Source organism: Tyto alba, unplaced genomic scaffold (assembly GCF_018691265.1).
Source record: "Tyto alba isolate M040663 unplaced genomic scaffold, T.alba_DEE_v4.0 Super-Scaffold_28, whole genome shotgun sequence".
In the NCBI taxonomy this organism is placed as follows: Eukaryota; Metazoa; Chordata; class Aves; order Strigiformes; family Tytonidae; genus Tyto; species Tyto alba.
The window spans coordinates 8,969,500-8,986,481 of NW_024881302.1; the positions used below are offsets into that span (position 1 = coordinate 8,969,500).

The 16,982-nt window shown below is 42.2% G+C and overlaps 2 protein-coding genes and 1 non-coding gene across 9 annotated transcripts in view; all 3 read right to left on the reverse strand.

The window, feature by feature from the left end:
- POLR3E (RNA polymerase III subunit E) overlaps positions 1–4,652 on the reverse strand; it is a 30,261-nt gene extending 25,609 nt beyond the window's left edge. Inside the window, exons 1-2 of the mRNA XM_042798925.1 lie at positions 4,546–4,652; positions 101–181 (exon numbers count right to left, since the gene is read on the reverse strand). Of these exons, the coding sequence (XP_042654859.1) occupies positions 101–136 (36 nt within the window). The 5' untranslated portion in view covers positions 137–181; positions 4,546–4,652. The remainder of the gene's footprint in view (positions 1–100; positions 182–4,545) is intronic.
- Positions 4,653–4,762: 110 nt separating this feature from the next.
- Positions 4,763–4,844, reverse strand: TRNAL-AAG. The gene has a single exon. It is a non-coding gene; the product is annotated as a tRNA-Leu (tRNA).
- A 2,952-nt stretch (positions 4,845–7,796) lies between these two features.
- EEF2K (eukaryotic elongation factor 2 kinase) overlaps positions 7,797–16,982 on the reverse strand; it is a 36,283-nt gene continuing 27,097 nt past the window's right edge. For 6 of the 7 annotated variants that reach the window (XM_032983700.2, XM_032983703.2, XM_032983701.2 and 3 more), the window contains 6 exons: positions 16,853–16,915; positions 15,424–15,558; positions 14,039–14,227; positions 13,510–13,634; positions 11,566–11,744; positions 7,797–10,923 (listed from right to left, as the gene is read on the reverse strand). In XM_032983700.2, the coding sequence (XP_032839591.1) occupies positions 10,814–10,923; positions 11,566–11,744; positions 13,510–13,634; positions 14,039–14,227; positions 15,424–15,558; positions 16,853–16,915 (801 nt within the window). In that variant the 3' untranslated portion in view covers positions 7,797–10,813. The remainder of the gene's footprint in view (positions 10,924–11,565; positions 11,745–13,509; positions 13,635–14,038; positions 14,228–15,423; positions 15,559–16,852; positions 16,916–16,982) is intronic. The other variant, XM_032983702.2, reaches the window with a different exon arrangement.

The following is a 16,982-nucleotide window of genomic DNA, read 5'->3' on the forward strand; positions in this document are numbered from 1 at the left end:
ATAACACATTATTTCAGCAATGTAAGAACACTGGGAACTTCAATAATAATTAAAAGAAAAATCCTCGTGTACAATCACTGCTGCTACAGTGCACTTTTACCTCTTGTAGAATTGGATCATCTTCTTCATTTGCCATGCTAGGATACAAAAAGCTTTTTCTTGGCTTATTCCTTGGCACAACCTGAAAGAAAACAGAAATGTCATATGAGTCATGACATCAGTGCCACGTACCACATGTAGTCCAGAGTATTTGTCCAAGTTAATTTGGTTCCTTTCAGTGGTAACCTGTTTGGTCTGTTTACTGAAGGAATGTATGTGTTTGCATGATCAGGTCCCTAATACTCCACAATCTTGACAGACTGCCACCAAATTGAAAAGACAATCAAATGTCTCAGGAATAGGTTAAGTTCTTCTAACTTTTCTGAAAGCCAGCAGTTATGTAACAAAGAAAGCACTAAATCAGTGCTCTAGAGAGGGAAAGATAGGCCTTTTGTACTTGCATAAAGTATATTTTTTATATACTGCGTAACTACAACACACAGGAAGCAGCTGGTTTTCCAGGATCACATCTACAGTGCACTGGCAGGTCAGTCGACATGTGTGAGCTCTGAAACTGCCACTGCAGTCGTCACTGTCACTAAGGTCTGTGCCATACAGTTCACTAGCTTCCCTTCTCAGAAAAGTTCTTTAAAAGCAGATAATGGAGAAAGCTCCCAGCTAAAGAGCTGGGAGATATAAAAAGCCTATGTAAACCCTGTGCTTGGTACCAGATAATATTCCCATCTGTGAATGTGCTGACTTTGATTTCATCTACCAGACATATTGCAGCCTTGTCTCCTGACCTACCACTCTTCAGACTATACTGCTAAATGAAAGCTCCAAAATACGTTCCTTGGTCTCTCTTGGGAGTTCTCTGAAAACATCAGAACAACAGATTTTACTTTTTAACTACACCAACTCTGAAGAAAATAAAGACTCTGATATTAACTGGGGACTGGGTGCTCTAGAACTAAGAGTCATCATGTTCAATCCAGTGCTAGAGTCAGTGTCATGCCTGATTCAAACCTCTGAATAAAAAATTATCTCTCAGCTAAAATAACAATATATTTTTCCTTGCTGAAATCAAACAAAAGGATTTGCAAATTATTTGAGGTGACATTGCAACAACATCAATTAGTTCAGATCATTTAAGACACCGTTAATCAGCCAGTACTGGTCAAGACAGGCATAAAAAAATAAGACCTCTCACAAACTGACCAAAGAAAGTTTTAACAGCAAAGATGATCAGGCAAAGAAATAAGATCTATGTTTGGGAACTCTCCCTCACTGTCTTCTACTCCTTGATGCCAGCTTGCTTCTTTGCTGGTCCTCCTATGCAAGAAGAGAAAGAGGCAGCATCCAGGATCAGTTGGCAATAGAGAAGTTGTGAACGAAGGAAGCCAGAAGACGGTGGCATATTTTTTTAAATACACTAGCCATCACACAACTTAAGCAGCTCAGTATATTTCAGCAGACATGCAGGCTTCTCAAAACAACACATCAATATATATGCAGTTACCTAAGACACCTTTCAGGGAGGCTGAATAGGCATTCTGGATATGAGTGTCATTAACATCACCTCATGGGCAAATTTCCATTCAGGTAACACCTCTGGTTTATTTACACTGTTTCTGCCATTCCAGCTATGATTCCATATTTTTCACTTACAGGTTCTCTACTACCAAAAAAGTACCTCTCCCAGTAGTGAACTGGAATTTTCCATTTCTTTACGCATCAGCGTATCTCTGGCTCTTCCCACCATACATATTTATTTGAAAATTTTCCAATTGATAATATTTCAGATTTGTATTTGAAATTATTTTGTAGAACTGCAAAGCCGGTATCTTAACTACAGGCTGGGGCTGTTACTGCACAACTGTAAGTGATATCTGATTGATGTCAGAGTTTTCTGTGATCAGTCACTCGGTTCTTCCCAGAAATATGTTGTTTTAAAGAAATCAGATTTGTCAGTTCCAATTTTGTTTCCCCACTCACGTCCCCTGGGTGGCCTGATACAGCAGGCTCACGTAAAGCCAGCCTGATAGCTCTGCATTAAATGGAATTACTGAAGTTTTCATTCAGAATAGAGCTGATGACAGAAGGATGCTCAAGACATGTGAGAACATGTGGTAACACCCAGAATGTGGGAGACTCAGGCCTAAACCCTCCTTCCCTCCTTCCTCACTCTGCTGAGAGGACTAGGAACCACCCTTCCCTTCTTGACAGCCTGACTGCCAAGTATGTGCTACCTTGTTCTCTCATGAGAAAGTTATTCCACTTTTCAGAAGAGAAATTAAGTTTCATTGGGCTAAGGAAAGAAAGAGAAACTTACCCTTAAGGACCTGGTCTCTGGTCCTTCATCTAATGCTGCTTATGCAATTATACATGAAATCTCTTTGTGAATCTGGTTGTCAGTACTCAAGGAAAATGCTGTATTAGAAAGATTACAACATTTTTTTCTTCATTTAACGATAAAGAATGACTACAGTTCCTTTTATTGGAGTATCAGAATGACAGGTCTATAAATAGAAAGAGGTGTGTCCCAGCACAATTTACAATACTCATACAATTTAAAGCAATCTTCTAAATCAGAATGAAGCTTTCAGTGAAGGCATGCAGATGCAATTCTACGCCTACAGTGTGTGTGCATATATATATATATATCTGGTGATGTTCATTTCTACATTGGTCATATATATATATATACATACACACACACACAACACCACAAGAGTTACAGAATCGAATTAAACACTAGAAGATACCAAACATGGTTAGCAGTTTCAAATTTCCTTTTGGAAGAATTGTTTTCTTTTAAAAAGGACTTTCCTATAAGGTGTAAATCAAAACATTATGCAAGTTATTATTATGAATCATTAAGTTTTTGAACAGCTTGCAGGAGGGCAAAATATATAAATCTCATTTTTCCTACAATGTGACCAATGGTAGGACTAATGAAACCGCTCATTAACTGCCTATAACATCATCAATTTAGAACCAATAAAGAAAAATATTGTCATTAAAGAACTGTAAAAATCAGTGATGAAGCAACTGAATCCTACCTCTAATTTTGAGCTTAGAAGGGCATTTGGGTACTAGAGATCTTTTTTTAGGGAAAATTGCAAATCTGCATGTTATCTCACACACACATGAACTTTAAGCAAGGTCTTCAAGAAATGCTCCAGCATTTCACTGATACCTAAATTTGTCAGTAATAACAAAACCCTCAAGTGCCAACATTGAAACTTGAAATATTCCTTGTGTATCATTATGTAGTGCAGAAAAGGCCAGGAACTCTTGACACATCAGTGCCTTATTATACAGATAACGAACCAGTGAAGTGGCAAAAATGCAACCTCATGAATCACTACTATGATCTCCTCTGGCACCTGGACTTTCTTCTGTAGAAGGTCTTTCAGTCTTTAGCAGCAATCCTCAAGCTCAGTGTGGCCAATAGCATACAGTAAAATGGAAGCTGCAAAAAAAGCTGAAGCACCTTCCAAACATTTATGATAATTACAGTTTTGACCCAATTATTTACTTAATTTTCTCCTTGCTTTGCATGTCTGCAAGTAGCTTTGCACAGTCATTTTCAGGCAGTGAACCCAAAGAGGGCTCCTCTGCACGAAGACCTTTCTTTGGAGGTGATGTCACTGAAGCACACCTTCAGGATTTAAGCAATTATGCATCAAGTACAAATTTTTCTTTAACACCTCAACATTTTTGCAGTGAAGAGCTAGGCCTGTTCTGCCAGGTGCAGGGATTAAGCTGCTCACCGCTGCATGGTAACTTGCAGGGGCAGCCCCAGACCGTGGCAGGCAGTGGTGCCAAGCCCCATCTTCCAGGCAGGCAGCCCTCCACCCCGCAGCCGCTCAGCCACAAGCCCTGAGCACCCCAACGCTCCCGGTTGACAACGGCTTCTTCGTTCTGGCAACTTCCAAGCCTACTTTCTCCTGACACAGCAGCCTGGCAGCGAACGGGGAGCACAGGGAAGGAGGACCTGAGAGGCCACAGCCAACTGCTCAAACCCACACACAACGCGGGGATGAAGCAAAGCCACCCCGGAGCAAGAGGGCCCGGGCGCCTCGTCCCCCGGCGGGGCATGGCTGTGCCACAGTAGCCGCAGAGCCGATGCTCGGACAGGGGCAGTCGGCTGCGTTTTTGGGGGTGTGAGCTGCGCCTTTCCAAGGCGGGAGGCGCGGAGCTCCCAGCACTGGGGCAGGGGAAGTGCCCCGGGCCGGGCGGTCCCGCCGCTCCACAGCCCCAGGAGGACCGGCCAGCACCCTCCGCTCCGCCGGTGAGGGGAGCCGAGGGGCAGTGACCTGTGACTGGACACCCGCCGGTACTCGCCGTGGTGTCAAGCCCTGAGAGACACCCGCCTCCACCGCCCACCCCAAACCGCAGCCCAGGCCCCGCTCCCCTCCCCCCCCCCCCCTTCCCCGCTTCCACCACCCGCAGGGTCCTCGCCGCCCTAGGAGGAGCAAAACAGGCGCCGCAATCACCTACCTGGCGGAGGGCCGGCGCGGGAGCGGGGCCGCCGGCTCCCCGGTGGCGGTGCGCGGCGCGGCGGGCGGCGCTCAGGCAGCGGCCATGTTGGTGTCACTCCAGCCGGCACGTGGGGACGTGGCCCTCCTCCTACCCACAATGCTCGCGCGGGGCGGCCGGCGGCGCGGCCGCCAGGGGGCGCGGCCGCTGCGGCGGCCCGCAGCAGAAAAAGAACCACTGGCAGCGGTGGGATTCGAACCCACGCCCCCGAAGAGACTGGAGCCTTAATCCAGCGCCTTAGACCGCTCGGCCACGCTACCGCCGTAACGGCGCTCCCTTTGCCGCCACTTTTACCCCAGATCAGCCCTTCCCCCTCTTTTTCCTGCAGCAGTTCCCTCCGCCTCCAGGCCTTGGCCCCGGCAACCGCTCTCGCTACACACCCCTCCCACCTGAGAGAATAAAACACGGTGGGATTTTTAAATCCCGGTCTCCAAGCAAGTGCCATTGCAGCTGCGCAGTGCGATGAAGGGCGGACCGGGAGAGCGCAGCGCCCTGCGCGACCCCACGCCGCGGGGGACAGCGGGGCTGTGGGCGAGCCCTCCGCGCCGCCCCGCTGCCACGTGGATGCCACGGAGCCGCACGCTCGCCGCTGCGGTGCGCGGGGGCATCGCCAAGGCACCGCCTCTGAGTCTAAAAAAAAACAAAAAAAAATATCTAAAGCCTATGCATTTTAATTTTCTGCTGCAAAGCTACACCTTACTGAATTTGCAAAGTGGAAAGTCAGCAGATCTTATGGTTGGAGGGGGTTGGTTTGTTACTTGCAGCACAAGGACCAGCATGGCCGGCTGTAGTAGCAGCAGTCGTAGTCAGCACAACTTTTGTGAAAAGGGGTAGTAACACATTTCAGCTGCCTGGTGCCCCATCCAGGTGTGCTTGGGAGTCTCTGCCCACAGTTCACCTGAAATTCTCGTAAATTTTCTTGGGGAACTGATGTTATTCTCACCCCTTAATTAAAGTTGAAGGGTTGTGTTTGGAGAAAAAAAAAATCCAGCTTCTCTAGGGTAATGCCACAAAGTCTATATGCAGCTTGATTTAATTCTGTAGTTGTACCAGTCCCTTTAAACAGGATGGAGAAAATAAACCTGCTGGAGCCCAGCTAGCAGCTCCAGTTCACCCATCACCAGCGGCACCTCCGCAGCCTGCCTGTCCCTGCACCCTGCCCTGCCAGCTCCCTCCCCCAGGGACCTGCTGCACATAATTCTGACAAGAGGCTGCAGATTTTCATTGTCTTGCTAAAAATTTCAGTCACTGCCTACAAGTACTGAAGAATAACTGCATACAGGTTTAAGCGTGAATGGGATCCTTCTCCTCCGCACTACCGCAGTTGCACACCCTCATGTAAGTGCCTTGCCAGAAGGATGTGGGTGTTTTTGAGAACAGGGGGCTGACGCTCCTCCCACAGCCCTGGCTTTGCAGAAAAGCAGGAGAGGTTCAGGGAGGAAAGAGGGTAGGCAGACCTGAATTGGCTTCACACAGCAAATCATCTGTAATCTGCTCAGGCAGGAAAGTTTAGGGAAAGAGTCTGATTTATCAGTCTCCAAGCACCTGCCCCTGCAGCAGTGGATGTGGGGTACCATCCACAGCAGTGCACACTGTGGAGAGGGGACGGGAGGAAGATGTGGGGTGGGAGAGGCTGCACGGAGCACATCTTACAAGTTGGGGCCACTGGCCATTTTGCTCAGGCAAGTGAGATGTACCAACAGCCTCCCACAGAAATGCTTTTCTACCCTGCCATGGGTGTGCTCAGCTTCTGTCCCTGAATGTTGGTGTGCCTGGCCAGAGGCACTTCTGGTCACTGAAGGAAGCCTATGTACCCAAGAATATTCACATCAGCCATGCGTGACACTTATAGGAGTAAGAGCACAGGTGACCCCTCCAGGCTAACTGTTGGGTCACCAGCTTCCTCATTTTACCAGTGTGAGGGGTGATGATGATTATAGGACTTTTTCCAAATTAAAAGAATGAATTGACAGAACTCAAAATATAACACAAGCTACCAGCCTCATTATATTGCTCTCCTGGCACAGGAGTTAGCCAGAGAAGAGCAAGGACCCAACACTTGTATCTATGTCTAGACTAAGGACCGGGCCTGATGGTTACAAACCCATGAGCTGTCCCCATGAAGTGTTCAGGTCCCCAGCAGTGGGAACCACACAAGAGAAGCCCCTGAACTTAAACCCGAAAACAGCCTGACTCACCACCAGAAGCACTGGCCCTGAATCCAGCCCAAGGTTCAAGCAAAATCCTCCCCTTTAAAATTCAGATGAGAAGGCCGGATTTAGCCCACCTAAACTATAGGTCTGTCAGCAGCCACTCTACTCTCAGAAGTGAAATTACACCTGTGGGGAAGAGAGTGATATTCAAATCAGTCCCACGGACCAGTAATTAAGAAACAGGCAATATTCTTATTTACACTTTAGAAGTGTTGGCTGTGTCCATGCTTTCTGGTGAATTCTATCCCCACCTCCATTGTTTCACTTGCCAAACACTCCAGCTCTCAGTGATAGCAGCTAAAGACAAGACTTGCAGTGCCAGTTTTCACCATTTTTCATCTTAGTGACACTACAGTGGAATGAAGAGGCCCTGCTGGGACTCTCATGTTATGAGATTCAGCTATTTCAAAGTGCCTTTGCTTGAGAACAATTTTGCATCGTTTAAACTGTACAGGTATAATAAATTATACCTGTCTAAATAAAGCAATTAAAAAAGCAACAGTAAGAGCTCTGTTTTAACAGTTTAAAAGAGCTAGTATCAGACAGTTATTCTTGAACAGAAAGGGGAATAAACCATACTGAAGATGACAGTGTATCATTAGATACTGTAGCCACTACAAAAACCTCTCCCATCTCAAATCATAGATGCCAAGGATTTCCATTCTTTTCTCAGGCCTAAGCAAAGACTGAAGGCATAAGGATGCCTCTGTAGCAGTCCTGCAGCTGGGCGCTGTTATTAGTTACAGGCATTACATGTTTAATTGAATGCAAATAAAACCACACATCAATCATTTAGTTTACTTGAGGAAAACAGATTTTGTTGGTGCACATCTAGTTATCTCCTCCCAGTTAGTTGCTTCTGACAGTTGAAAGTGAATGAAATCAGAGATGGAATAATAAAAACAACAGAGGATTTCCATAAGCTTGCAATATAGTAGGACTGAACTTTAGCGAATTATAAAGAAAAAAACAAACACCCACATGCAATGACTAAAATTCTACTGAGAAAAGCGACAAAAAGAACAACTTTATTGACCAGCCAGAATAAAACCAGACAAAGTGAATAAGAGGACTAAGAGATGCAGACAATCAGTATTTGCATGTCTGACATACAAACAAAGGCTTCCATCTCACTGTCCTTACCCAAGCAATATTCCCACTGACATTTGGAAACACTGAATCCAGCTAAGTTCTGGCAGGCTGAGCCTCAGATTCATTTTCACATTTTTTAAAAATACAGATTTTTATTTATTCATTGTGAATAGATTAAAAATACAGCATATAGCAATGTAATTCCAAAAGTCTGTCAAATATATAGTTTTTCTCTTCAAAAGAATGTCATAGAATAAGTTGTGCATATTTCTGTAAACAATTTCCATTTTCAAATTATTGACAGCTTTATTGTATAGCTAAACAATATGATACCACCTTAGAACAGAAGGTAGTCTACATCCCTAAAAAAGTAGTATTTGCAAACAAAGAATTAATCATCGTTATTTTTTCACTGAGCTGTGTGCACATTTACATGCCAGATCTACAGCGAACTGTCAGCAACTTCATCAACTACTGAATTTAGCAAATTAAGCTACACCAAAAAGTGTCAATAATTACACTCTAGTTCCTTTATGTGCACATTTTGGACGGGCACATTCAGTCTCCTCTCCTCCCTACACAACCATGGTTGGTTGTGGTGTTACACACGCTTCCTTCTCAAGGAAAACCTCAAAGATTTGGCATTAACACCTTATGAGGAAAACAAATCCTTCTGTCTGAATTTTTTGAAGTGCGTACACTGTATCAGCTCTGCACAAACACTCAGACTGTTCATCTGTCTTCAGAGGTGAATGGCACATTGACCTTTCATTGAGAGCTGGTATTTTAATGATATGAACTGAAGAGCAAAAAGGCCACATCCAAAAAAGGCTTTAGGCACCTAAGCAGAACTTTGGATAGGCACTTCAAACAGCCATCTGATTTGTGATCCTACAGACTCTGGTTCTATTTCAGCATATTAGGTCCGAAAGTTTTCTTAGTACCTAGCTTAGTATCTAAGCCTAACTGAGATCTAGAAGTCAGACATTCCTCCATTAATGGGTGAAAAGCTTCACCGTCATTCTCAAAACAAAACAAAACACAAAATAAAAAGGCCATGAGCACTACTTTCCCACACCCCCTGCATTATACAGCAAGGAGACACGGCTAGGTGTTGCAAGGCTATTCATGGCTACAACTGCCTGGTGGTTACAGCACCCACCCAGAAGTACGACATTCACCAAGAACTTTTCCTTCCCTCCTATAAGAGATTCAAATCTCATCTCAATTCCTTAACCACCAGGATATCACCTCTTCCAGAGAGTGGAAGTTGTTACTAACATGATGCTTGGATACTGTTTAAATAATAATTCAAGATCCACTTGCCAGAAAAGAGGGTAAATGGGAAGCACAAATTTGGAGCCCGGTGACAAGCACTCACCCAGGAAAGGAAGAATTTATTTCTGTTCCTTTAACGGTTTCTACATTTTACAAGAAATTATTACTTGGCTATGCATGCAAGAAAGCCCAATGAAAGAAACTGCATCATGCATCATCTAGCAGACTGCTTAGTTTTAAGCACAATTTTAAAAGCCTGGCAGAACTGAGGCTGGTGAGCATTATAGACCAGTTCAGCACTTCAAAGGGGCTGCCCCTTATTCATATCAATTCACACCCTCAGGACACTGTAAGGCCAAGAAGGCAAAAGCTTCCATCTTTATCTCCTGCAAAATGACTGTTAACCATGACCAAGAAATAAGAACAACTTCTGTATTATTCATATAGATGGCACAGCAACTTTGGAATAAAATACTGGATTTGGAAGGAACTTACCTGTATGCAATGGTAATTCAACCACTACCATGTATTTGTCCTCCCATTACTGGTTAGAATTATGCAAACAGGACACAGAAATTCAAGTGTTTGGGGATAATATTATTTTCTCTTTTTAACCAGCAATTTTCTCTAACTGGCATTTGAAACCATTCACAGATAAATCACTACTTTAAAAGCTATTTAAACCAGAGAAATTATTTTCTATTCATAGAAACAGGTGAATCAACATCCTCTAGCCTTTCAAACATCTCTCCCGAAATGGTGGAATGTGTATTCTCACTTTAAGTGAGATGATCTAGCTTCACTGAGAAATGACATGTCACTGTAAAAATAACCTCAAATTACCCATATATTACAGATCTTACTACTGCATATCATTGGACAAATATCATATAAGATCAGTAGAATTTTATACAACTAGGCTATTATATGGTACAAAATCTGAAAATGAGAAAGGTCGGGAGATGCCTCACCTCATCAGGAACATCAGTGATTTTCTGATAGTAAAGTATGCAATGCTGACAATGAATAAAACACAGTCCATCCTGAATATTCTTACTGCCAATCTGAAGCATCTTCCCTGCTCCTCCTCAAACTGTAAGGATTCTATCTGAAATTTATTTCAGAAGAGTAACAGAAGCACACAACACCAGCTAATAGGATGGGACTACTTATTAAAATGAGTAGCTGCTTGCTTAGATGGAAAATTTATATTCACATGCAAATTTGGTGAGATACACCAAAAATGATGAAGAAATGCAGAGAATTTAGGAAAATGTTTTTCTGTCTGTAGGGAGGAGAAGAAAAATGTAAACACACCAATCATGTGCTACGTAAAAAACAGGACATGTGAAACCTAAACAAACATCAGCTTAATTTTTCATCAAAAAAAAAAATAGTCCCCTCAGTTCTAACAGTTAAAAAAATACAAAAGGTCAAGTGTGTCCATATTACAGCTTTAAAACCCTAGCAGAAGTACACTGTGGCACCCTACATACCACTTACATTTTTATTTCTCCCCTCAAAAAAATTAGAAAACTAAAATATTAAAAAAGAAACTGGTAACACCACATAAAAATATATCTTTTTAGCTGCAAATGCAGCAAGTCTGTAAAAAAATTATATACAAGAACTGCTTAATCACTGTGTCATTCTTCCATCATCGCCCAAGCCTCTTCTGCTTTTTCGTAGTACTGATTTGCCAGTCTGCCTTTCATGGCTTCCATTGCTGCTTCTGCTGCTTCTGTATACAGCTCACCTAAAGGAGGAAACAGTATCAGTTATGTTGTCAGGGTAAAGAAAAAACATCTCTGTCCTGAAGCAATTAAAAGATAAAAACAGAAACTGAAGTCAAACTACAGGGCTGGATGTATTTTAAGTGTCAGCAGAGTTACATCAGCTGGAATCTGGCTTTTGCTCTTCAAGTTGAAAGTTATGACTGGCTGCCGATGGCTCTTCAGTATATTTGTAAGGACTGGAAATATGACCACCCTATAGAAATCCCCAAGATGACTCTAAGACTTAGACACCTAATATGTAGATTACACAACTAAGACAATGTTGTGTACAGCCTGGGAGTCATGGGTGTAACTCAAAAGACAAGCAGCAACCTGCAGTTCAGTGGCCTCACGGGGCGTGAAGGTTGCTTGTTAGTGACTCAGTGTGTACAGGTCTGGATCTGGCACCACCCACTACCCCTGTCATCTCCAGGACCTCTTATTTCACTGTTTCCAGCCTTGTATCACCCAGCATCGTAACAGCCTCATGCATCAATCCGAGAGTACTGACTCTGAGCATGTTTTATAACAGTTGAAGCAGGAAATATATTTTTGAGTACATGCTGGGGTAAAAGGGAAAGGAAAGCAGGATTATTGATTACAGAAATAAAATGAGGCCTCACCTGATCTCTGTGGATCTTTATTCAGGTGGAACCCTCCTGTCATTAACATCTCTGCTTCCCTGGCCAGGAGCAGATACCGGGGCTCATCCTGAGTGCCATCATATTCACCTCCCTCATCATAGTCGGTCATGTTCAGTGCAGCATTGTACCAGTACAGTGCCTCCTTCCAATCCTGTACCCTGAAGTTAAAAATATTTTTTGGAGATGGTTACCTTAGGAAACAAATGTACTTTGCATTGGAGATTCAGAATTAAATTTTGCACTACCTTCTCAGAGCCTTGATGCTCTCCAAGAAAACAAATGTTCTTATGGCAGCTCACTAACCCTGCACTGAAGCATCAGGTCACTCTATCAAAATGAGACTGGGGTCACTTTATGCAGTAATTACACAGGAAAAAGTACAAGACTGAAGTATCTTGCTAAACACCAGAGTCTGAGCTTCATTACTAGTTGTATGGTTTTGGTCTGGCATTTGTATTTGTGAAGATAGCCGATTCAGAAACAATCCGAAGTTGCAGAGAGTCTTGTTTCATAAGTAATTTAAAACCAGTGATTTTCGTATTGAGAATGCTTAGTGCACTTGAATGAAGAGTTTAATGTTATAAATTTCACCATTACCAAGAGTTTCACTGTTGTGCAAAACAGAAAATGCACATAAATAACAAAGTCATGCTACAATACAAAAGCAGAAGAATCACTATCATCACAAATACGTTTGGTACTTAAGGAAATTAGTATTTGTCCACCTCTAAAATGCTAAAAAAAAAAAATCAAACCAATATATTGTGTAGCCTTTTGGAAAATCACATTCTAGTTCTTAAGTCACCATGATGCTCCTATCCCTCCTATCAAGATAGGAGTGCTGGCCAAATTAAGAGAGACTTACTGAGGTAAAAGCATTTTTATATTTCTTAGAACTTAAAATCATCCTTAATTAAAAGGAACATCCTCAGCATTAAGACTATGTTCCTGTGAAATTTCCATTGATAGTTTTATTATGAGGAGCAGTGAATGACTACAACTGTAACACTTTGTTTATCTGACTGCATCTTACCTATAGTCACTTTATGATTTCACCTATTTCTCCTGTTCCACAGCTTTTTTCACAGCTTCATTAGAAAAACAACCTCACTTTTTAATAAAACGTGCTTTCAAAAAATCATTATGGAGGAGGCATGGCAGTTGTAAACACTTTTCACTTATTTTTAGGGTACTATGACTCCACAATAATTCTTGCGTTCATTTTTTCCCACTGATCCCAGGATTTTCAAGTATGGAACTCCCAGTGAAGTAGTCAAAGGGAGTTTTATCACCAACTTCAGAGAGAATAAAACTTGGCTATCATAAGGCTCATACCTCCTACCTCAGTATGAGAGCTAAACTCAAACGTGCAGGTCAATCCAACACATATGCAGGTGTCCAAGAGTAGAAATGATCTCTGATTTTCTTTCTGTGTTGATCTATCATTGCATAAACCCTGCTTTTATTCACACCTGGGTAAGTTTGAAGTAACTCCAAAACACTGCTTTGTAGAATTACTTCATAGAATCACAGAATCATAGAATGGTTTGGGTTGGAAGGGACCTTAAAGATCATCTAGTTCCAACCCCCCTGCCATAGGCAGGGACACCTTCCACTAGACCAGGTTGCTCAAAGCCCCGTCCAACCTGGCCTTGAACCCTTCCAGGGAGGGGGCAGCCACAGCTTCTCTGGGCAACCTGTGCCAGTGCCACCCTCACAGGGAAGAATTTCTTCCTTATATCTATGTCTACCCTCTGAGTTTAAAACCATTACCCCTCATCCTATCACTACCCACATCTTATCACTACTTATGACATTACAGCTCTTTATGTCAATGAAAGACATGCAGCAACTGCTTCTCCCCCTGCCCCTTCCCCGCCAGGGGAGCACCACCAAGTTAAGTTAATCAGTCATGCACAGTACCTGTCTGAACCAAGATTTACACCTGTATCATATGCTCTTGCTACCAGAATCATGGAAGGTCTGTCTCCAGCTTCTGCTGCTCTCAGCAAGTAATCAAATCCTTTATTTCTCTTCTCCTTTGTGTCCTAGTAAAACAAACAAAACCTTTAAAATGCATGTTTCTAAGTAAAACCGTACCTTCCCTCCTCCAACACTAAATGCAGTTCCTCCAAGTCAGTAATGGCTGCAAGTGTTTAGTATGCCTGAGAAACAGGCCCAGCCACAAGAAACTAAGAAGCTGAATAGTAAAGATCACTTCAAAAACTTCCCAAAGTTATGCAATAAGTTACTAGCAAAACCAGGAACAAGCACCATTTGTTGCTGCTTTGTCCAGGTCATCTAAATGACAAAGTCATCTGCTTTCTCTGAAGAGGTTACAGCACACCAAACTATGGTTATTGTCTTGTCTCCATTTCCTGCTATTCTTATGTTATTTTCACAATGGACCACAATTCTGTATTTTGGCATTTTCTTTGATCATTCTCTTTACCTCCACAGTGACCTCAGAAAGAATGTGATGTGGCAGCTGAGAGCACATGAGTCCTAACGCAACAATTGCTTCCAGCTCCCCACAGTCTGCAGCATGCTCCAGGTGAAACAGGGCTGACTCCTGATCCCATTCCTTGTCTTTCTCACAGAAACGCCCAGCTTCATGATAGCGAACCATGGCCAGATGAACCTAGAACACAATTGTACAGGAAAGAGACACAAGTATTAAGTATAGATCTGATTCTTCAAAAGCCCTGTGCCCACACTCTGCTTAGACAAAAATACCTCTCTGAGGTGACTACTTGTGTACTTCTGTGACTGAGCAGACGACTAGTTTGAGAACACACAGACTTGGAGCCTGATTTGTGCCTGAACAGATTAAACAGGCAAAAAGCAACAATTACATGCAGTGTAGCTGCTTTTCCAGTTCTGTGAGCTTAGACACATATAGCTTTATAAACTCGACTACTGGAGATAAAAGACCTAATTCAGCAAGACAGCAGCTGCCACAACATCTTCCCACATCAGTGTGCCCTAAGCAATATCCCAGCAGGTTGCTACACCAGAGCACCAGGTCCTAGGGGCATGTCCCAGCATATGTTAGGGCCCTGGAGACCTTTAGAAGGGAGTTGTAGTTAAAGGCACCCAGCCTGCAACTGCCTAATACGTCAGCCAGCAGGGCAATGACCATGGCTCACAGAGTTTTTATGTACAGCAAGAGCCGTCACAGTAAAGGAATTAACCTGAGGCACAGAGAATCAAGAAGGTTATCCAGGGTGAAATCCTCATGCCATTGAAGCCCTTATTGTCAGTGGGGGCAGGATTTCATTCCAAACGAGCAATGGGATTTTGAGCGTTTTTTTCCTCCCCTCCCCAAAGGAAAGACAGGTTTCTTCTCAAACCAAAAGGCTCTCAGGATGTTCAGGAAGACCTACACTGTGTGCTTTCAGGGTGGGCTTAAGCCCATACATAAACACAAACTTAAGTCACAGTTGCATTGTCTGGGATAGTCTGGAGTGAACAGTTGGTCCATGCTACCATTTTTCAGGAGCCCAACCTTGCTATTTGCAAGGTATGAGGATCAGGCACATTGTATCTATCCCACTGTATCTTTTCTGTGTGATTCCTCTGGAAAGGCTGATGAACCAACAGCAGGGTCCTTCCCAAAGGAGCCCAGATGTTGCAAATCCAAAAGCAGATGGAATTCATGGGTTCCTGAGCTTACATGTCCCTTATAAATATGATTAGGAGACAAAAAGCTATGGATGTGTTATTTATTTTCATCTGCACAAATAACTCACACAGTGCAACACCTCTATATAAGTAATAAATACAAGATTTTTTTTTTTCCAGTTGGAAAGAACAGGATTACTAGACTCATCCTACCTTCCCAAGGACTGACTTCCCAATTTTCTTTTCAAGTTCTAGTGCATTGAGCCTCTGAATTTCTTGAGCAACACAGGACGGTCTGTGGATGTGGACTCTGGAGGAGTTGTAGAGATTCCATTTCTCCACACTGATCTGAAATAGGTAATATACTATTATTTCTATCCAAAATTAAAATTTCCATACTATTCATATGGAATATCATCCAGAAATCAAAGCCTCCATTAGTGTTATTACTCATTAGTAAGTACTGTAATTTAAGACATGACTTTAAAAAGTCATGTTAGCTGAATAAACTGTTATTATTCTTCATTAAAGAAACAGAGTAAAGCCCTCTGTTTCTAATCCCAACATCAAAAATATTCATAAATGACAGCAGCAAAACAAAACATTATCTTTAAGTTCTGAATCAGAAAAAAGGTACTTATAAAAATAAGCACCTGAACAGTCATACTGCAAGCAGTGATGTTATCCGTGCACAAAAAAATTAAACCCGTATTTTTCTGGTCAGAATTTCAGTTCAAAGCATTTTAAATGCTGCTTGCATTCTGCAACTCTAGAAATAAACTAAAAGTAACAATGCAGAAGATGATAGGCAGATACATATATTGGTGTTTCTCAGGATGTCTGACACAAATGAGAACAATTTTTCAACATAATGGGTAGATAGGAAACAGTAGCCAAAAACTATACCATCAAAATGAAGGCCTTTGGAGGTACACAGGGGAAACACAATAGGGAAGGTTACTGGCACAGAACTTTAGTCTGTTAAAGATGTTTCAGTTTGCTGAAACAGCAACATGTTATCATTACAAGGAAATTCTGAAAAGGGTATCTAATTAAATTATTGTTGTCAAAGCTCTGTTTTTTCTTTCCTTGCAGAATAGTTATTTGTTTAAGTTTATAGCCACAGAAACTAATTATCACAGAAGCTGTGTGTTGTAAAATCATACAAGAAGGTCTGGTCTTCCCTAGCTCAGTTACATACACAGTGTAGAGATCCTACTGTCACGTATTTCAAACACTGCATGTTTTAAAAACATCATCCAACCACATATGGAACAATTTCAAAAATAAAGTGCAGAAAGCATATATAATCTAGTTAGGCAGAAAAAAAATTAAGTCCATAGTACTGTAATTATTCTTTTTACAGTTAGAAATCCATGCATAATCACTAATTTATGTCAGGGATCAGTTACAGAGGTGACAATTTGTTTATAAAAGTACTTCTTTAACTGGAAAATAAAGACAAAACAAAAAAGGAAACAATACAGAATGATAAGTTAGTATTAATAAACATATTCTGTAACTAACAAGGAAGGAAAACTGACATCTGATTTAGTGATGTGAAGTTAAATAGCAGATGAGTGAAACCAAGGACAAGCAAAGTGGCAAACTCATTGTCTATGAACATTTTTGCTTTATTTACCCTTGCAGAGCTTCCCAAACTGTCTTCATCAGATTCATGTCTTCGGTTGTTGTTTGAATGGCCCTATGTTAATGTAAAGATTTGCATCATTTAATTTGCAGCAACTGATGTGTGCCAGTTATGCTTCTAG